Raw genomic sequence first — 22,083 nt, 5'->3', positions numbered from 1 at the left:
GTGGCAGTAGGAAGTAGCTACTTCTCTGGCTGGAGGGATGATGGGAAGAGATGGTGTCGCTGGAGCCCAGGGTGAAGAAGTTGGAACTGTGGTGGCCTTTTCAATGGAAAATGCGCCAAGTAGCAGGGGGCCACAGCTGCAGAGATGCTTCCAATGCATGAGATGCTTCCAAGCAGAAATGGAAGCAGGAGATACCTGGCTTTATTCCTCCTGGCACCTTCCAGTTTCTTCCAGTGGTTGCCATTGGCCAAACCTAGCCAGAAGCCAGCTGCCATAAAGCTGGAAACACGGGAGGATGAGGAGTGGATCTGAGGACAAACAGGCCTAGCATGGATGCTATGAAGCAGATGAATAAGGAGTTGATGGGGAGTGAGAGGAGAGAGAGAAAGAGAAAGAGAGAGAGAGAGAGAGAGAGAGAGAGAGATAACCCTCAGCCTGGAGGGTAGTCAGGGCTCAGGTCAGGCTGGCCTTGGGTTCCCCGATGAGAAGCTCGGATCTTAATCCAAGTACAATGTGAAGTCATCCTTTCAGGTTATCTCACCCAGGAGAGTGGAATTAAAGAAGAAAAGAGCTTTGAGAAAGTGTCTAGTGGGGCTTTAGCTGGGTGCCTGCCCAGCCAGCATGCTGTAGACCTCAGAGCTAACAAACGTAGTATAACATGGGCCTTGTCTGCGACCCAGTCATTAATCAGATCCTTCCTGAGATCTCTCCTTTTTTTTTTTTTTTAAAGGCAAGCCCTTTGCTTTCTTGGTAGTCTAGAATTTCAGTATTTCCTTAACTTTTTGGGAAAGAAGTAAAAAGTCGAGCACTGGTGTAAAGGCAAGAACAGAGCTTTACCATCCATAAGAGAAGAGCTTTCCTTCCCCTGAGGGGCTCTGAGCCCATGCAGTGAGGGGGTGGTTTGTGCCCGCAGTCTACTGTACCAGCCTGTGTTAAGTTAGGTGGGGGGCAGTGGCTGGAGGCCCAGCTGTGAGTTCATCCCTGGAGGGTCAGGAGCAGGACTGCAGAGACCCTCATCCACCCTGCAGTGGCTTAATAGGGGGCTGGCCTTATGAACTGAATGGTGTGCAGGACCCTCTGTGTCTTATGAATCAAGCATTTTACACCCTAATAATGAGAAGAGAAGCAATCTTGGGATTTTTTTGTTATTAGGAATAGTGGGTTCTGAGGCCACTTTCCATGACAGGGTGACACTGGACTGAGAGCTCCAAAAAGAAGGTGTTATCTTATGAAAGCCCAGGCTAACAGCAAGATGGAAACCTTCTTACTCGTAGTCCAAACGGCACTCCATGGTTTCCAGAAATTCTGCTGTAGGCCTCTCTTCGGAAATTATGTCCTGTCCCTACTTACTAGGATGCGGTGGTCTCGGCTTGCATTTATCTGCCCCTTGGATGGAAGCCCCTGGAGATCTGCATCTGGCTCCTACTGTATCCCCAGGACTTAGCCTGTGGTGGTGAGCAGTGGATGTGTGGCAGAGGAAAGATGTCCTGTTTCCTCACTGCCACCGCAGATACTATGTCAGGGTGGTTACAGCTCTCTGGACTGCTTTGTTCTGTCCCTCACTAGTATGTTCTATGACCTTGGAAAATTAGGAAACCTCTCCGTGCCCCAGGCTCTTCCTCACCTATGAAGTGGGGATGGTGAGAGTAGCTACTTTGGCGGGGTGTAGTGAGGAATGAGGGAATCGACCTGGGAAGGGCTTAGAACGGTGCCTGGGTCGCAGTAAGCCCCCTGTCACTGTGCCCTGTTTGCCCACCTCCCTGCCCGCTGTGGGCTCGGTGTCGGCCACATGGCTTGCTTTGTTCTTTACTCTCCACGTCAGGCTTATTAGTTGGATAATCTTCTGGACTTTCATTTTGCAGATTAGGAAACAAAGGCTCAGAGAGGTTTAGTTAACTTGCACCAGGAGGCATAGTGAGGAAGTGATGGAGCAGGGACTAGAACCCAGGACTTTTTTTTTTTTAAGATTGATTTATTTATTCATGAGAGACATACAGAGAGAGGCAGAGACATAGGCAGGGGGAGAAGCAGGCTCCTCGCAGGGAGCCTGATGCAGGACTCGATCCCAGATCCTGGGATCACGCTCTGAGTCAAAGGCAGATGCTCAACCGCTGAGCCACCGTGGCACCCCGAACCCAGGTCTTTTGAATCCAGAACCACACACTTTGGTCATGAGGCTCTTCCATCTCCAGGGGTGGAGTTTTTGATTCCACCTGTACGTGCTGGAATGATGCTGGGTGCTGCTCCCCAGGGTGTAATTACCATGTAATTACCAGCCTTCTGAATGAAATAAAGGGAAGCTGGGCCAAAGCTCCTCTCTGCCCACTGGTTTCTTTTCTGCCAAGGACAGACTGGTCCCTGGACTACCTGTCGGAAGTCCCAGTGTTCTCCAGAGCTATTCATCCCTAATTTGTCTTTCAGCTTCTCTGCCTCATAGAGCCACCATTATGCAAATGTTCAGATGTGAACAGTCCCTGGAGGAACCCTCTCCCCAGCTTCCTCTTTGTTTCTGGTTCCTTCCTGGCATTCTGGAATATAAATGGTCATGTGGAGCCGTCCTGCAAGGAGTCCACAGGCCTGGAGCCAACAGCACATCTCCGGATACCCGGAGTCTGTGGGTCTGTGTTTCAAACCACGACATGAGAAAGGGCATCCAGTTTGTAAAAAGCCTTTCCTCATCCTGGCTCCTCTGACAAGCCTGAATATTCCTGGTGCTTAGAGAAGGCCTCTCTTTACCACCACTGCCTTTTTCTCTCTTATTTAAAAAAAGAAAAGAAAAAAGAAAAGGATGATGTAGGTCTAGTGGAAAGGCACAAACTAAAACTAGGAAGGAAAACAGCTTCTTATAAAAAGAAGAAAGGCTGGATCGTGAATAAGAAAGATGAGCACCTAAGACATAGATGCTGGTTTTCCAGGATGGAAAAGCTGAGCTGGGTTCAGACATGACCTTTCTAGGCTGGGGGCTGACTCCAGGGAGCCAGTGTTCTGGGCTACACTCTGTAGGCTATAGGCCGAATGACAAGACTAGCAGGGACACCTTGCTACAGGGCCTTGCTGCCTTAGGAAGATGACATTGGCCAGGTCTTTGTTGGAACCTGGGGGTGGGTCAAGGTGAGATGATGGGACGGACGATCTATGGAATCAAAGTTAGGGGGCAGAGAAAAAGCAGACAGGAGAAGTGAGAGGTACCAAGAAGCTATCCTTTGTTCACTTCGAATTTTATCATCCTACCTATCCTGGAGCTCACCTACTCTACGAAAGCACAAAGTTGCAACTGAGGGCAACATTGATGGCAACTTGAAGAATGTGCAACCAAAATGTGCATCAGCACTCCTCAGTTCTACTTCTTTTTAAGCAGCTTTATTGAGATATAATTCACATACCACACCATACAGTCCACCCATTTAATGTGTGAGTTTAGTAGTTTTATTATATTTTCAGAGTTATGCTCACATCACCACAATCAATTTTAGAGCATTTTTATCATCCCCGAAAGAGACCCCCTATAGTTTTCAGCCATCATCTCCCCAGTACTCCCATCCCATCTCCTATTTATTCTTCACACGGCTCTAATAGCCTTTGTTGTCTTGTTTCTTATCATGCGACAGATTTAAGGAAGGAGATTAGAAGTGGGGAGAGGGATTTCCATGAGTGGTGTGTGGTAATTGTGAGCTCAGGTGTGGCAGACAGGCCACTGGGTTCAGATGACAGCCTGTCTCTTACTACTGAGTGGCCTCAGGTGAGGCTCTTAACTGTAGGGGCCTATTTCCTGATCTGCACAGTGACGATAATAAAAGCACCTACCTTGCAAGAATTAAGTGAGCTAATAAGCATGACTACTTAGGACAATGCTTGGAACGTCATTAGTGTTCTTGTTTTTGTCATCATTATTATTTGACAGTCAACAGTGAAAGAGGAAGTCATGAAAAGCAGACCAGACCCAAGAACTCGAAACACAGCAATCTTGGGACAAAATGCCTCTAAGCTCATGATTGGGTAACACAACGATGACTATGAGTCATTGAGAGAACTTTAAATTATGTTCAGCACGCTCTGATTAAGATAGAGGAATTATGAATTTCATTAAAAAAGCCACACCATAGTTTTTTTCTTTTCTTTTCAGGGCAGAAGGGGGACAGATTTTGTCTGAAAAAATGTAGCTTTCTAGAACTATCTAGAAACTAGAAACTATCTAGAACTTTCTAGAATTATCTACTTTCCCAAGTAAAAGAGATAAATGGATATTTCTTAGGAATTGCACATAGTACAGCCACGGTGTTATCAAATCATTTTATTTAATGACATTTCTTAAATCAGGGTTAGGTAACTTTTTAAATTCAGGACAATTATCAAAGGAACTTCATTTATTTTTTTAAAAAATTAACAAAAAAGATTTTATTTATTTGTGTGTGTGTGTGTGAGAGAGAGAGAGAGAAAGAGAGAATCTCAAGTAGGCTCCACACTCAGCATGAATCTCAACACAGGACTGAATCCCAGGACTCTGAGATCATGACCTGAGCTGAAATCAAGAGGCCAGTGCTTATTGACTGAGACACCCAGATGCCCCGAGAAGCTTCATTTAAAACAGTTTGATTGGGATCCCTGGGTGGCGCAGCGGTTTGGCGCCTGCCTTTGGCCCAGGGCGCGATCCTGGAGACCCAGGATCGAATCCCACATCAGGCTCCCGGTGCATGGAGCCTGCTTTTCCCTCTGCCTGTGTCTCTGCCTCTCTCTCTCTCTCTCTCTGTGACTATCATAAATTAAAAAAAAATTAAAAAAAATAAAACAGTTTGATTCATCTGCTTTTAAAGTTAGGCATAGAGAGTAGTAGAGCTAAATTTACAAGATAGTAATGATTGTGTTTTGTTTTGACCTCTGGGGTCTTTTGGGAGGAAAGGTATCTGGGAAGGACTGGGGAGAGGGAGGAAGGTTGCTGGCAGGCAATGGAGACCCACATTTAGTCAGGAGGGCACAAAGGGGAACAGTGACAGGCAAGGGCAAGTTATCAGAGGGAAGTGAAGGGAGAGACGGGTGGAGGTTGAGTCTTTACACCTGATAGGCTTCAAGTGTGCAAATCAAAGCTATGCCCACCTGGGCAGGCCGCTGGTCACTTGGTGCACACACAGAGTAAGTGCTCTCTGTGGGACCCAAGGCCCTGCCATCCCTTCTTGTAGAGCCTGCTCATCATGAGCATGCACCAGAGTCAGCTGTATCTGTGTTCTCCTTTCTGGATAGGCTGGGACCTCGAGTCTCAATCATGGCTCCCCTTTTTAATTTATTTTATTTTTTAAAGATTTTATTTATTTATCTGAGAGAGAGAGTGTGCATGAGCATGAGTGGGGGGGCAAAAGGAGAGGGAGAAGCAGATGCCCCACTCAGCAGGGAGCCTGATGCACCACTCTATCCCAGGACCCTGAGATCATGACCTGAACTGAAGGCAGATGCTTAATCAAATGAGCCACCCAGGTGTCCCACTGCTCCCATTTTTAGACCATAGGTCTCCACTTCCATATGAATCAGTGCAGATGGTGGAAGCAATGGGGATAGATAAACCTCTGAAAGTAGGGAATGCCTACCCCACCTAATGGCATTCAGATTCAAACTGTTAATAAATCTCCATGCTGTGAAGATTTGTCACTCTTGCCCCAAATCTTTAAAGTGGTCATTCTCATTTGGAGGGGAAGAAGCTACCAGAATGGTCTGAGTATGTGTGTATGTATGGGAAGGGTTCAAACAAGCCTGCCCATTCTGGAGTGTTCCCCTCTCCTTTTGGGAATGATGCAGTGAGGCTTCTCTGACCATGCTGCTTCACTGCTCCCACGCCCATCTGATTAGGTGTCTCCTCGAGGGTCCCCAAATATCCAGAGCATCTCACATGCCAACCACACTGTGATGACAGTCTGCTGAATTGTCTGGCCATCTATGCCATCATTAGTCAGCCCCTGGAATCTGGGGTATATTTTCTATCTGTCTACTCCTGGGACCTGGCATTTGATACTTTATTGAATAAAGTGAGGTCTGCATGTGGCCCCCTGACTCACTGTACCCCATTGAGAGTCTTTGGGGTGAAAAGTTTGCTCTGGCGACTTTCCTTGCCTTGAAGTCTTCTGGACAGACTACACAGGCAGTGGGCTTCAGAAGGTCCCTGGGAAGATGGTAGCTGTTGTCCAGAAGATTGAGGAGGACCTCTTGAGGTCTTAACTTGGGTTTAGCATGTGAATCAAATGCTATTACAGGAAGGCTTTGGGGTTCCCAGGAGCTGAGGAGGAGTGGGGAGTGGGACAGGGTAAGGATGGGGACACAGTGAATGGCAGGGACAGCCAAGGGCTATAGAGCTGGGGCAGGAGGGGTACCAGACAGGTGCTGAGAGGTACTGTAATAACAACCCTTGTGATCAGTTCATGTCCTTGTGTTGAGGGCCTGTTTGGGCAAGAAGGTCTCTGTGACCCAGAAGGACCATCCATTTCAGAGAGGACAAAGCTGCTCCTGGCCCCTTGGGCCCTCAGGCTTGGCCTGGAGCTGGTGTCCTCACAGCCCCACACCCTGCCAGCTCTTTGGCAGGAGTGAGTTTCTGCCAGGTGGATATGTGGGTGGGGGAGGAGGGGGCCTGCCAGCTGTGGCAGAGAGAACTGGCTTACCCTGGTGCCCCAAGGGCTAGCACGAGGTATAACAGATGGGACTGTGGACAGACAGATCTTGGCCCATCATAAGGAAGTGCTTTCTAACAGTGACAACAGATCATGTTTTGTTCACCTTGTTTGCGTGCTTAGCACTGGCCTGGCCCAGAGCATGTGCTTGGTAAATGTTTCTTGAATAAATGATTGATGGCTGATGTCTTGTTCAGAAATGTAATGAGCTGTTTATCAGTGGAGGTATTTTAGCAGAGGCTACCTTAGTGACAGGACTGGGGTGGGTAGTGTTTAAAATCCTTTCCAGACAGGACACCCCCTGGTTCTATACTTTGGATAAAGCTTATGGTGATTTCTTTTATTACTGTTACACATGTGGGGCTTCAGATAATCTTGAGAGAGAAAGAAAGACAGTTGTGTGGAGACACACACACACACACACACACACACACACATTCAGTTATGCAGTTGCTGCTCTTCACCCTCATAGGCGGAGCCTTGACTGGTTAGAACAGATGCTAGATATGGGCCTGGGCCTGTGGTGGACAGAATTTCAGAGATAGCCCTCTGGAATCTCCAGACCCTTTGAATATGATGAGAAATCACTCTTGCGATTATCCTGTAGTATATGGCACGGCAGACTTGAAGATAGGGAGGTTACTGAGGTGGGCTTGATCTACTTCACATGAGCCCGTAGCATAAGGGGCTCTCTCTGGCTGGTTGTAGAAGGAAAAGTCAGAGAGGTTTGGAGCCCCAGAGGCAGCCATGCCTGGCTTTGAAGATAGAGCGGGCTGTGTGCACGAATCAGAGAGCAACCCCTGCCCAAGAGCCAGCAAAGAACAGGAACCTCTGCCTTAAGCCCACATGGAACTGGATTCTGCAACACCCTGCATGAGCATGGAAGTGGATTCTTTTCTAGAGTCTCCAGATAAGGGCTCAGTGAAGCCAGAATCTTGATTTTGGCCTTGGGATTGTGGGGGAATGAAGGGGTAGAGGGAGATAGGGAGAAGCAGACTCCCCACTCCATGCTCAGAGCTAGCTCCATGCGAGGCTTAATTCTGGGACCCTGAGATCATGACCTGAGCTGAAGTCAGATGTTTAACCAACTGAGCCACCCAGATGCCCCCATAATGGACGTCTTCAAGAAGAATTCTCTGGGCACAGCTGGTGGGTACTGGCTTCCTCATTGTGGCAGATGAATATGGATGTTTCTAAGACAAGCCTGGTGGGCTCTTGGCTTAAGCAGTCTTTCAGCTTCCTGAAGGCGTGGGCTTTATTACCTTTCTTACCTGTTGCTCACCTTAGACATCATCTTGCTTCTCCTTGGTGAGAGCAGCCCTCAGGTGGCGTTGGCTGAGGCATGGGGGGTGAAGTTGGCAAAGAGATAAAAACAATGAGCTGGCAGGCATGTGAGTGAAACAAACACCAGAGTTTCATGGGACCCAGCCGAACCGGTCAGAATGTTAGAGGGAGCCCAAGTAATAGCTCTTCCTGTAGGTGTGAACGTCCAAAAGATGCCAAAGTGAGAACTTTATTGCTCAAGGTGAATCTGCCTCTGAGGAATGATTGGTGTGAGTGGACATCTTCCTTGGGGCAGGAGGCTTAGCTCAGCTCTGTGGAATGGATGGATGGCAGGCTGGAGAGAGCCTGGGCTGGAGGCTCCTGGAGTTCAGGCTGAGTTTCCAAAACAAGTCAGCACGTCTGCTAATGCAGGCCCAAGGGCAGCACAACATCAAACTCCTCAAAAGGGCCTGCCTCTCCTTTCCAGGTGTGAATTTGGCCCCAAGGAGGTGATAACACAGGTGGGCTGAGAAGGACCAGAGAGCCGTGGCAAGTGGTAGGTGGATAGAGAGAGGAGGTAAATGTGGCTCCGGGAAGATTAGCAGTGGGCCTGTGAGGAGACCCAGCCAAGCATCAGGAGGAAGATAACTGCTTCTGGGTGACTCATAAGGCCAGTTTGGAGATCAAGTAGTTTCAATACCCCTTCTAAGTATCATGGTGCCTGGAGAAGAGAGAAGTTCTATGGGCTCTGGTGGCCCACTGGGTCTTTTGCTGGTGGCCATAGGCCTTGGCTATCCTGCTGGACCCTCAGCTAGTTTCTGGCATTGTTCACTGCTGGGTTGCAATGCTGGGGGACTGGGGTCATTAAGGCAGAAAGAGACGTGGGCGAGGGGAATGCTCATGGCTTCCCCTCATTGTTCACCTTTAACTCCCTTCCTGGGGAACCTAGGACTTGGGGTGGTGTCATTGAAGCATTATTCTTTAGTTAATGAGGAAGGTGAGTGTTCACGAATCACGGCAAATAAGCATGAGCGAGTGGCGTTTTAAACCGCCATTGTGCCCTCTTCCCCAAGGGTTTGTGAAATTATCTTTTGGTGCTAAGGTGACAGGTCCAAAAAAAATGCGAAAAGTGATGCTGACTGATCTCTTTCCCATGATATAGATACAAGCCCGTGCCTGCCCAGCAGTAGCCGCGGCTGAGATGGCACATGTCAGGCTCGGGGAAGGAGCAGCGGGGGTGACAGGGTGGAGTGGGGTCCCCAAGAGGGGGGAGGCTAAGGGCTAGCTGCCACCTTGCCATGTGACCTTGAGCAAGCCCTTTTCTATCTATCTATCTTTTTTTTTTAATTATTTATTTATTTATGATAGTCACACACACACACACACAGAGAGAGAGAGAGAGAGAGAGAGAGAGAGAGACATAGGCAGAGGGAGAAGCAGGCTCCATGCAGCAGGAGCCCGACGTGGGATTCAATCCCGGTCTCCAGGATCGCGCCCTGGGCCAAAGGCAGGTGCCAAACCGCTGCGCCACCCAGGGATCACTCTTTATCTATCTGTCTATCTATCTATCTATCTATCTATCTATCTATCTATCTATCTATTCATTCATTCAGCTATTCATTCATGAGAGACAGAGAGAGAGAGGCAGAGATAGAGGCAGGGGGAGAAGCAGGCTCCTGGCAGGGGACTTGATCCCAGGATCCCAGTTTTAGTATTTGTGCTGTCGAAGCAAGCATGATCCCAGGACTCTGGGATCATGAGCTGAGCCAAAGGCAGCTGCTCAACCACTGAGCCACAGGGGGCCCGAGCAAGCCCTCTTCTATTTCTGGGCCCCTGACTCCTTCATGAATAAAAAGAGGCGGGACTAGTTGGTGGTCACGATCTCTCCTTTTTCCAATGCCCCAAATTTCAAACTCTGTAAAATACAGGTTGGTTATCATCTGTGACCCTGTCCATTGTCCTTCCTGAGGCTGCTTACATGCTGGGACTTAGAATTTGGGTGACTTGCCGTGGTCCTCATTCCTCCTGGCTTTGGTGTTAGGCCCCTGCCGTGTGGTCTGACCTCTGTCTCCTGAGACAGTTGCTTTCTCCAATGTTCAGTGCTGTTCAAACACAGGCCACGGCCATTCTTAGTGACCACAGGGAGGGGTGTCTGAAGAGCTGTTCTGTACCTCAGGCAGAGATGTGTGTGAGAGGAAGGCATAATTAGCAGCTTCTTAATGATAGGGCCAGTACCAGTGATTAATCAGAGGGAAATTCTCCCGCCATGTATATAACAAAGACTCTTTATCACTTGCCCTAATTAGTGGCTGATGTTTCCCACTTTTCCTTGTCCTTGGCTTTTAGAAAGAAAAGTTTCAAGATGATTCGGTCCCAGTCCCTGTCTCTGCAAATGCCGACGCAGCAAGATTGGAAGGGTCCCCCGACAGCCAGTCCGGTCATGTCTCCCACCACCCCTGTGCTCCCTGGAGCCACTTCCCAGCCCACGCCAGCGCCCTATGCCATGCCCGAGTTCCAGCGGGTCACCATCAGCGGAGATTACTGTGCTGGGGTAAGGTGGCTCCCACTCCCCACTCTCTATCTGCTCCCCTGGGGACTGAGTGAGGGCCGATGCACCTTGTGCGGAGGCCGGGGTCCTTGGGTCACTGGGGACGTGCCTAGTGCTGAAGCCTGGTCCGGTCTGTGGGTGTCTGGGAGGTGGTGGGCAGGATGCATAGGAGTCTGAAGAGAAGGAGGGTCTCAGTGGAGGTTGTGGGTGTGGATGAGTGTGTCTCGGGCACCACTCACCCCTGTGAGGGGGGCCTGGGGCTGCAGGCTGGCACACCGTGGCCATGGCCTGCACGTTCCTTGTGTTCTCTGCATCTAGAATGCTGCTCTCTGTGGAAGAGAAGAAGCTCCCCCTGAGGAAGATGCCAGCTTGCATGTCTTAGGGTTTCCAAATGTTGAGTGGACTTCGAAGTCCAGGTGTTGATTGGTTTGTGTGGGATCAGTTATTGCTGGTTTAGCGCTCCATCTATGGGCTTCCCGCTCAGTATCTTTTTCCTTTTTTTTTCTTTTCTTTTTTTATTTTTTAAAGATTTTATTTATTTATTCATGAGAGACAGATTGAGAGAGAGGCAGAGACACAGGCAGAGGGAGAAGCAGGCTCCATGCAGGGACCCTGACTTGGGACCTGATCCCAGGATTCCAGGATCATGCCCTGCGCGGAAGGCAGGCGCTAAACCGCTGAGCCACCCAGGGATTCCCCGCTCAGTATCTTTAAATACAGGCTCGACCTTCCCAACCAGGCAGGGGGGTCTTGATGAGAAAGTGAACAAGTAACCAAGTTGGTTCACTTCATCACAGAAAATGTGCTCATTTTCCTGGGTGGATGTTGCATTTTTGTTGCTTACTTCTTGAAGAGAAGTATCACTTAGTGCCAGGGTTAAGTTTGGTTCTCTCCCCCTGGCCCTGAGCCTGCTACCCACACCTCAATTGTCCTTGTCCTTGTTACTCTCTCTCTTCTTCTTCTTCTTCTTTTTTTTTTTTTTTTTTGAGAGACAGAGCACATATGCGCCCAAAGGAGGGGAGGGGCAGAGGGAGAGCAAGAGAGAGTCCCAAGCAGACTCTCTGCTGAGCGTGGAGCCCGACGGATGCTGGGCTCCATCTCACGTCCCTGAGATCATGACCTGAGCTGAAATCAAGAGTCAGATGCTTAACAGACTGAGTCATCCAGATGCCCCCAAAATATTTTATTTTTTGAGGCAACCCTTGGTTTTGGTTTCTTGTGTGTTCTCCCATAGATGGGAGAACTTACAATTAACTTACAGTTAACTTACTTACAATTAACTAAGCATGTATAACTTGTTTCATTACTGTTCCAGTAATGTACACAATAAGTTCTGTGTACTTACAATTAACTAAGCACGTATAACTTGTTTATTTTTATACAAATGGTGGTTTACTGTGCACATTATGCTGAGTCTAGCTTTTTCTCACTTAACAGTATATCTAGGAGATAATGACATATCAATAGATAAAGAACTTCTTTTTTCTTTTTTTCTTTACAAGTGTGTACTATTCCATTGCATGGATTTACCACACTTTAAGTTCTTATGGATGGGAATTTTGTTGGATTGGAAACAATGCAGGCCTTCTCTGAAGATGCAGCACCCCGACCAGGAGTCCTTAGTGTCTACTTGGCCCTGACATATGAGGAGAACAGGAGAAGGGGGAGTAGGGGTAAACTGGCAGCCGCTGAATGGGAGGATGTTGGCCTGGTACAGTAGCTAGCTTCTTTCCATCAGTCTCCTGGCACGGAGCCCCTGACCTGGGCAGTTGGTTCCCAGAGAGCTATGAGTCCATGAGAGGCAGGCTGACCTTGCACATCACCTTGGGTCCCAGTGGGCCTGCTGCTCTGCATGAGGCCCACGGTTATCTATACGTTGGCTGGTGGCTGCTGGTCCATGGGGATCCTGGGCACCTTCTCTGATCTCTTTAGCCATGGCCTAAACCCCTTGCCATGCTGAGTCCATTGGCTCTGCAAAGTGCTTGGCTTGTCAGTCGCAGGCACATGTTTGTCTAAAGTTCTGAGGTGTTTGTGTTCATTCCCCTATTCCTGCTGCTCTCAGAAGCCATCCGCTGGAAGATGTAAAATAGAATTAACACACCCTCATGGGGACATGTGGAATCAGGAAAGGAGAAGCTACATTCTTAACAAAAGCGAGGAGCAACATTTACTAAAAGTGAAAAAACATGACTGGGAAAGATATATACCAACTTCCTTCCTCTGAGCCTGGAGTAGGGTGGAGGAGTGGGGAGGGTAGAGTTTTAGCTGCATCTGTGATGATTCATTTATCCAAATATATAAGAGAACTGGAACAGTAATGAAAAACATTAAAAGTTTTAGCTCTGAAAGGTAGACACATGGGTGTCTTCTCTGTATGTTTAAAATATTTGAAAACTAAAAGTGATTTTTAATTAAAGCAGAGAGGAAATTTCCAGGAACACCCCATCCCCACGCTCCCCCAGCATCTTGTACCTCCCTGTGTTGTGTCACTTACGTCCTGTTATGACTGACTGTTTAGCTGCTTGTCTCCCCAGACATGTTCGGATTTCTCCCGCACACATCCTTCCCAAACAGAGATAAATGAGCCCACCGGAAGGTGGGGATTTCTCTTTTCCCTTGTTAAGAGCCAGGCAGCTCTGGGAAAGCAGAACATGCTTAGGTTTTGGGACCCAGTCAGATAAGAATCTGAAGTTTGACTTGGTAACTTCTGGCGAGTGATTTGTCCTCTCTGGGTCACGGTTTCCCCATGGGTAGAATGGGTTGCCGTGAGGACTAAAATGAAATCAAACCCTTCTCAATAAGTGCTTGTTGACTGGGTGAATTGGGTGATTAACCCACGACTCAGAAGCCAGGGGATGGCAAAGCAGCAGACTGAGCATGCAGAGTTTTTATAGTTACTTCCGAGAGCCCGTATGTTTTCTGAAAGGCAAGTGATGACACTCACCGTCATCAGAGCTATGGTCCAGGCCTTGCCTCTCTGTGTGCAGGATGCAACAGCAGGGCTGAGGTTTAACCGGCAGCACTTGAGGCTGGCCTTGGGTGGGCAGGCTGCAGTGTCTGCCTTCCTTCTCGTCTCCAGCAGGTTAATAAAAACCTTGTCTTCCAGACTCCCAGAGAAAATCAGGTGTTCAGCAAAAACCGTAGTGTTTGTACAAACAGCTTGGGCTGGGTGAGCTGCTCATATTTCAGCAAGTGGTGGGAATGCTCCAGAAACCCAAGTTCTTAGCTGCCAGCTGAAAGCCATCTTTGCAGTAGATCTTGCTAAGGACAGTGGTTTCAGGCCTGCTATGTGAACTCTTCCCTGCACACCCTCTTCTGCAGATCACTGTAGAGGACTATGAGCAGGCTGCCAAGAGCCTGGCCAAGGCCCTGATGATACGGGAGAAGTATGCCAGGCTTGCCTACCACCGCTTCCCACGGACCACAGCCCGGTACCTGGGTCATCGGCGGGTAGACGCTGCACCACCGGAGGAGGGCCTCCCAGGTAGGGCACTGTGGGTACATGTGGGATCCTTAAGTGGAGGACCCAAGAATTGGTGAAGACTTTTTACTGGCTGGATGTATTTGTCCCAGCTGCTGTTTTAAGGATAGGGTCCTGGTTTTGGCTTCCTATACCCATGTTTGCTGGTTTCCCCGAGGATTGATTCTGTGTACACTGTGTACTCTGCCCTGGGTAGAGCTGAGCCATAGAAGTTAAGAGAGAGGCAAAAGACTGTCCCTGAGCTTGAGAGTCCTCCAGAGAGAATGGCAACCTTACCTTGGATATTTAAAACAGCACCATCAGACAGTAAATGCTAAATTTGTTGGTGGGGTGATATAGAGTCGGGGTAGATGCAGGGAGTATGTTCTGGGGACAAGGAAAGTAGGCTCTGGAGTTAAACACACCTACATTCTGGTCTCAGCTCCACTACTTTCTTGGGCAAGATATTTCTCCAAACCTGGAAAATGAGAATAGTATCTATGTCCTAGGTCTGTTCTGAGGAGTGAATGAGAGAATGCATCTGAAGTACTTTTAGTGTAGTTCTGGCACCTAGTGAGTGTTCAGTAAATGGTAGCTGCGTTTATGCTGCAGAATTTGGGGAAGAGGAGATCGGGGATGGCCGCAGGATGGTTTCTGGGGGAGTCCGGCCTGTGAAGGACCTAGGAGCAGTAGAGGCTGTAAGTTAGGTAATATGAATGAAGACAGTAAGAAACCACAATCTGTAAAGGTGGTCCTGGGGGATCAGACAAGGGCCTAGTGGTCTGTGCCAGTGCCCAGGCCCCTGGCTGCCCTCTGGGTATAATTAGGTGTCTGGGTTTTCCTTGACATCTGGACTTTGAGCATCTGTTACCACCTGGAACCCTGGTTAAATCTCCGCCCTTTTGGACTCATTTCCCTCTCTATCTGAGGCAAGTTGATGCCACCTATCCCAGTTTTGGCAAAAGCAGACAGGACCGACCGTCCAATGTGTACTTTATACAAAACAGTATCCAGGGGGCCTGGGAATGAGCGCAGTGAGGCAGACACCGTGGTTTCATGTAGGCCCCTGGCACACTTTAGGGACTCCTGAGCTAGCCTGGGGCTGTGCCTGATGGGGGAACATTGGCTCTGTGCTGCTTCAGCCCCTGCGAAGCCTCACTTCTGTCCTGGGGCAGTCTGTTCCAAGCACTAATTGGAGGACACCCAGGCAGGTCACCCTGCCTTGACTGCTTTCTTTGATGAAGATCCTAGGGTTTCCCCTGCCTGGGCTGGCAGCTGAGCAGCTGCACCCTATGTGGAGTTGGCTGGTGTGCAGAGTTGGAGCCCCCAGATCTACTGCTATTTAGCATAATCTGGTCCTTGGCCAGAGACAGAGCTTATCAAGAGTCAGGAGAACTCATTAAAAGAGTAATGAAAATAATATCCTCTAATTGATGAGTCAGTCAGGCATTACTGTCATAAAGCATTTCTTTTCTTTTTTTTTTTTAAGGTTTTATTTATTTATTCATGAGAGACACACAGAGAGAGGCAGAGACACAGGCAGAGGGAGAAGCAGGCTCCATGCAGGGAGCCTGATGCGGGACTTGACTCCAGGACCCTGGGATCATGTCCTGAGCCAAAGGCAGATGCTCAACCACTGAGCCATGCAGGCGCCCCACAAAGCATTTTTTATACCTACTTTTGCAGCCTTTATAACAGCCCATCACGGCAGGGTGTGTTATTCTCAGATGAGCCAGCAGGATCCGAGAGGTGGAGTGGTTTGTTCAGTCTCATAGCTGGGAAATAGCCAAGAGGCATTTTCTGCCTCCTGTGGGCTAATATTTGTGGGGACAGATAGCTCTGTCCTTGCCATTCCCTGCTCTGTGGGAGATAAGCTGCCTATTCTGTGCTTATTTGGGGAGGTGGGGGGCTTTTCCTTCTAGCTCCTTGGCTGCCCTGGGCTCAGGACGATGTGGGTGGACAGGGACAATTATTCCCACTGGGCAGTCCCAGGTGCTGCCTGTTATTTTATTAGGAGAAGACACAGTGGCCCTTTTTAATGTGCCTGGAGTCCCTGTCATGCCCAGGAGGCTGAAGCTCATTTCAGTTAAATTAAAAACATTTACTGAAGTGCCAGCCATGGGCCAGGGACTGCTCTAGGAAATGGGGATACAATAGTAAACAAACCAAACATCTACGACACAAGATAAGTAAGCGACATTATTTTTCATAGTGGTAAATGCCAGGGAGATGAAATAAAACAGGGAGGGAGATAGGTGACGTGAGGGTAGGTGGGGGTAGTCAAGATGGTTGGGTTTGAGATGAGATGATGAGGATGGCCCTCATTGAAAATGTGACTTTTGAGCTCATGTCAGCTCATGAGGTCAAGGGCACATTGCCATCACTCAATCCTGTTTTGCAGACTTCCACCCTCCCCCTCTGCCCCAGGAAGACCCCTACTGTCTGGACGATGCTCCCCCCAACCTGGGCTACCTGGTTCGCATGCAGGGAGGCATCCTCTTCGTGTATGATAACAAGAAGATGCTGGAGCGCCAGGAGCCCCACAGCCTGCCCTACCCCGACCTGGAGACCTACACAGTGGACATGAGCCACATCCTGGCTCTCATCACAGATGGCCCCACGTAAGCCAGCTTTCCCCAAGTGCCTCTCTTTGGGAAAGGCCAACCAGGTCCCCTTTTTATTCTGGGCTTCCCTGCACTTTCAATCATCCCAGAAATAGAGTACTTTCCCCTTTCCCCAGTGCTTTGTGGGTTCCTGCAACAATTTCCCATCATAGGCTGGCACATTCTTAGAGTTGGTACTACCTGTCTCTTCTGCATCCTAGAGGTGGACTTCTGTTTGCTGGTGGCCACCTGGCTACCTTAAAGCGGCTGTTCTCCCTCTCCCCAGGCAGGGCAGCACCTTGGTAGAGAATCAGCCCAGGGCATCATAGATGGTAGAAGAGAGATGAAGACTGTTGCTTTAGGTGTTAGGTTTTCCATGTTTCTGGAGGGGAGAGTGCAGGAGGCCTGGGAACTTTGTACCACGGCCCCCAGGATGCTCGTGGGCTTGGCCTGAGCTAAACTGGTGGGCAGTTATCTCTGCATCTGGCCCCTCTCTTGTTGGTGAGCCCCTCAGCTAATCAGCAGGAGGTTTGGCAGCCTGGCCCTGAGCCGTGGAGTGGCTGTGCCGAGTGCTTGGCCAGGACTGGGCAGCTGGGGGAGGGGAAGGGTGCGGTCACTGCCCAGGAGCCTCTCTTGCCCTGCCTTCAGGGTTTTGCTGGGAATGGTGTGACTCCAGTTTCCAAGGGAGGAGAGTGGACTGCAGGGGGATGGGCGGAGTGGGTCTTGGGCCTCACTGATCTGAGGGCAGCGCTAAGATCTGGGAGGGGAAAATGCAATTCCCAGGAGGCCCGCCTCTGCCCTGCGAGGAGGAGCTTTGAGAAGCCTTGGGAGGGAGAGGTGGGAGGACTCCGGCTGTTCTAGGAGGTATGTGAGCAGTGGTTGTCCTGTCCGGGAGGCTGCCCAGGCCAGTCCTCCTGGGGAAGGGACTGGGTGAGATAGCCTTTGAAATCCCTTCTGACTCAGACTCTTCATGCTTCCTCTGTGATGTGCTCTGGGGCTTGCCTCGGTCAACATGATGGTGCTGTTCCAGGGTCGGCAGCTGCTCCTTATGAAAGTTCGAGTGATTGCATGCCAAGGGAGCTGCTGTTTGTTTGGGGGTCACAAGGAAGTAGGGTGGCGTGACTTGTGGTTGAAAGTTCTGTGTGGCTTGTGGCAAATGGCCAGGCCCCTGGGCTGGGTGTGGGCTGAGAGTTGGCTAGGAGCAGTGAGTGTTCCCACCCTCGGTGGCCTTTGCTGGCTGGTGGAAGCATCAATCCCTACAGAGATTTCTGTCCTAGTAACAAACATCCCTACATTCTTAATCTACCCGTCATACAAAACCTCCTCCACTTGTCCTGAAACCTCAGAGTTGCAGGGTCTTTAGGGGTTGGGGTTTAGGAAACATCATTAGGTCACAAGATGGTTCCTCTCCATGCCAAGGTGGGCAGGTCTCGCCTTATATAGTTTGGCTCTATTACTCAAGTTCTGGGCAGAAGCAGGAAGGGATGAGGAGACTTTTATTGAGCATCTACTCTGCTCAGTCTTGGACACTGCCATCTCCATATTTACTTGTGGGAAACAGATTTGGGATGAATTGCCTAAGCACATAAAGCTAACCTGTACAAGGTCCCGAAGGCAGCTTTGCACTGCCCCCAGTTGATTCTCCATTTGTTTTGGAGAACACATGAAGGTGGTTCCACAGTCCAGCTGGGTCTGCAGAAAGCTGGAACCCTCCCATCCCTCCCTACTGCATCCTGACCCTCCACCTGAGGGCTGGTCTCCATGGCCACTGGAGGTCTGTAGACTGGAGAGCTTGATGGGACTTCTCAACTGTGGTTTCTCCCCCTTCCCCACCTGCAGGAAAACATACTGTCACCGGCGACTGAACTTTCTGGAATCCAAGTTCAGCCTTCATGAAATGTTAAATGAAATGTCTGAGTTCAAAGAGTTGAAGAGTAACCCCCACCGAGACTTCTATAATGTGAGAAAGGTGCGTCAGTGGGCCAGAATTGAGAGCCAGCCCTCCCGGTCCCCCTCCCAACCCACTGGCATGCCGTAAGCCAGTCTGGGGCTGGTCCCCTGTGTGGCCTTCCTTGGCCAGATGAGTGTGATGTGTACATGCAGAAGGAAGATTGGAGCGTTGCCTTCTTTCTGTCAGGCCATGCCTCAGATGGTAGTTGGTATGACTCTAGGTGGAAACCTTGGTCCACGTTATGTACCTGTTGCAGTGTGCCCTCTTCCTTGGAAAATAGGGTATGGTCTGTTAATTGGTCATAAGACTTGAGGCCAGGCTGCTTTTAAGGTAGAGGATGTCTTAAGTTCATCATGGAGAGAGAAAGGCTGTTATGACCTCTTGGGGTTGGGAGTTCATGGTTTTGGTTCCTTCTGGATCAGGTATGGGTAAGGAAGAGCAACCGAAGTGCTCCTGTCTCTGCCCCTCCCCCAGGCTGGGTGAGCAGCCTTAGCCTGGGCCTGGGGGCTGCAGCCCGGGCAGGTGTGTGTGTTAAAGGGTCATGGCCTCCAGCTTTTCCAGTTTCTTCCCATTTAACTAATATCAGTGCTCAGCTTAGGGTGTTGGATGTTGAACAGGAGCCCATGTCCTAGATGTTCCTAGCCTAGTCCTCTCAGTGTGAAGTGTTGTGGCAGGGGTGGCATCCAGGAAGAGCCCAGAACTGAGCAGATGTAAAGAGTGCACCTGGGCAGGGGTGGGAGGCCAGGGAATGGAAGGGATGGCGTTCCAGGCAGAGGGCGCAGCTATGCCGAAGACCAGGGGAGAGAGTGCTGTGCTATGAGAGGAGAGACCATGCTGAGTGTGTGGTGTGACAGCAAGTGGTGTAGTTTGACAGGAGCTCGGTGCCGGGGGACAGCGTGGTGCTGGGCTGTGGGGAGCGTCAGGTGGCAGAGGTAGGTGAGGTTCTGGGCCCTGACGGGGCCCCCGGGTTTCTCAGAGGAAGCAGGGAGCAGAGAGGGGGCACGGTGGTATTCTGGGAGAGAAGCTCATGGGGGAAGGGTGGGGATTAGGGTCCTGGTCTCCATAGGGGCTCCTGTCCCAGGCGTGACCCCTTGAGGACTGCCCCTCCCTGGGGTCAGCTCTGGTAAGGGAGTGTCGGTCAGGGGAGGATGTGGAGCCCAGGTCTCCCTGACCTGCTCGGGGATACCCAGAGTGATGAACAGAAGGCCTCCTCCAGGGAGGCCCCGAGGTTACTTCTGTGAAGCAGCCTGGGGTCTGGCATGGACTCTCACTTGGATGGAACCTTAAGAGAGGTGGCTTCAGCTCATGGGCTATGGGGCTTTTGGATGTGTCTCGGGGGTTCTAGGCAGAGGTGAGAGGATGTGTTAGAAATCACCTGCCTGGTATTTTCACCTTTGAACACAGCTTCTTCTCCCAGCCTCAGGTGTTCAGACAGGTGGGTGCTTCAGGCACTACGCCAGCTCCTCAGCTCTGCCTGAAGCACCCCACCTGCCCAGGTGGGTGTCTGAGGAAGCTCGTTGGCCAGCCCAGTGCAGCCCTGCCCTGTGTATGAATGCTCTGGGCCCATTGCTTCCTGCTGCCTGGGGCTGAGGTGTCCTTGCGAATTGCACTGGCTCTGGCTCGGACATTGTTTGCTTCTGAGGTGGGGCCTCAGTGGGTGTTCCTGGGCCAACCAGCTGCCCTCTGGCTGTGATACGGGAGAGAGTCCTGGTGGGGGCTGTGGTTGCCTACCCCTAGGCGTTCCCTGTCAGTCTGGGGGTTAATGTGTTCTCCGGATAGGGATGACCTTCACCCCTGTGCTGTGACTCAGTGTCCTGTTCTCTGGCACCACAGCAGTCCATAAACACGGGCCAGATCTGTTCCAAGTCAGGCCTCTGTCTGCCCCTCCTTGCCTCCCGGGTCCTGGCTGCTTTATCTTACCCTGGAAGCTTCTTTGGGAGGAGAGCTGGATTTCTGAAACCCAGGGTGGGCTGGGAGGGTGGCCTCCGTATTTCCAAGGTACCTGTCAGTGTTGGGAGGACAGGCCAGAGCCGTGCTCTGAGGCGGAAGCTGTGAGGGGCCATGGGTCCGGGGGTGGTGTTTATGAAAGTGCCTGCAACATCACAACAGGGCATGGCTTATGACACAACGAGGCCCAGCCAGCCGGACTGTGTAATAAGACATTTGTTTTTGTTCAGAGCTGAGAACCAGAGCTGAGTGTGTTTACTGCCTAGGAGTTGGGTAAGATTAGGCCTTCTCCACTTTGGTTTAAGTGTCATATCAGGCATAGCAAATAGGCTTCATCTTCTGTGCCAAACTTGACCAGTTGGCAGCGGCTGCTCCCAAAGCCTAGTGAAAGTGCTGCAATCAATTATTGATGTCTGACACGCATGTGGAAATGGTCAGTGTTGGCGCCGGGGCCGGGTATTGCCAGCCCTGTTTGTAAACCGTACTGTTTGCTTAGACCCGGATCTGAGGTAAAAGCAAGGAATGCACTTGTATCTTCTGGTGAATTGAAAACACTGACCTCCAATGACAGGTTCTTTTACTTGTTCCTAAAATAACCACCTTGGACATTCTAAAGTTTGGATTGGATGCTTCCTGGATTGTCCAGTTGTTTTCCTCCTTCATCTTATGACTTGTGGGGGTAAGGACAGGCTGCACCCCCTGCAGTGTGTCATTGGTATGCTAGAGGACACAAAATGCAGAATGTGCTATGTCATGCTGAGTTAGTTGAGTCCAGCTGTGTCTGGCTGAGCTAAGCCAGGCTGACCACTTGTGCATCCCACATGAGCCCAGCCTGTCCCTGACGTGACTGACCATTTACACTGTGCTTTGGGTGATGTCTTAGCTTTTTGTGCTTGCAGTTGTTTTATTTCTCTGATGTCTAGTGGCCTGTCTTTCTGGTTGGAAGTGGCAGGATTAATGGCAAGAAGGGCCCCGATGAGTCGGTGATGTGGCCAATGACATGGGCTGGCTTGTATAATGTTCACAGAGATTGCATAGATCAAATGTCTGGTTTGGCATGAGTTGGAGATGCCTGGCCAGCTGTGGACAGCATTCCCTGGCCAGCGGTCAACCGCCTCCTCATCCCAGCCCTGGCAGCCTACGGAGCCACTCTGGTGGTTGGCAGCATCCTGGCCTGTGAGCCTGCTGCCATCTCCTTGGGGACCTCTCTGAAGCCCATTGGGCTTATGCAAGGGGAGTCAGGATGCCCACTGTGACTTCAGGCCATCCCTCAGCTTAGCGAGGGCTCCGTTTCCTCAGGGCTAGTGGCTGAAGGGAATGCCCCAAGAGAGGTCAATGTGAAGAATGGTATTGTGTGGGGCACTCGGTGGGCCCTTAGAGTTCTATGAGGATGCGGATATCATCATTTGTTCATTCATCCATCCACTGATTCAACAAATATGTCATACTAGGCCCTGGGGTAGGTGTTGGAGACTTGGATGCATCAGATGAAGTCCTTGTCTTTTGATGACTGTGCTCCCAGTTTAGGGACAGAGGAGATAGGGACTTTGTAGAGTGAATCGAGAGGATGTGACAGTAATGGGAGTGTCTGTGCTAGTTTTCCTGGCTGGGTGAGGGAACAACTGGCCAATGTGCTGGGGGTGCGAGGTGCGGATCAGGATTGG

The 22,083-nt window shown here is 50.2% G+C and overlaps 1 protein-coding gene across 9 annotated transcripts in view; it reads left to right on the top strand.

Moving 5' to 3' along the window:
• AMPD3 (adenosine monophosphate deaminase 3) overlaps nucleotides 1-22,083 on the top strand; it is a 46,467-nt gene that overhangs the window by 10,857 nt on the left and 13,527 nt on the right. For all 9 annotated transcript variants that reach the window (XM_041729801.1, XM_041729806.1, XM_041729800.1 and 6 more), the window contains 4 exons: nucleotides 10,257-10,461; nucleotides 13,780-13,942; nucleotides 16,320-16,539; nucleotides 18,361-18,490. In XM_041729801.1, coding sequence (XP_041585735.1) covers nucleotides 10,257-10,461; nucleotides 13,780-13,942; nucleotides 16,320-16,539; nucleotides 18,361-18,490 — 718 coding nt within the window. The remainder of the gene's footprint in view (nucleotides 1-10,256; nucleotides 10,462-13,779; nucleotides 13,943-16,319; nucleotides 16,540-18,360; nucleotides 18,491-22,083) is intronic.

The sequence above is a fragment of the Vulpes lagopus genome, chromosome 15 (assembly GCF_018345385.1).
Source record: "Vulpes lagopus strain Blue_001 chromosome 15, ASM1834538v1, whole genome shotgun sequence".
In the NCBI taxonomy this organism is placed as follows: Eukaryota; Metazoa; Chordata; class Mammalia; order Carnivora; family Canidae; genus Vulpes; species Vulpes lagopus.
Note: the sequence above shows the minus strand (reverse complement) of the source record. Positions and strands in the feature narration are given on the sequence as shown.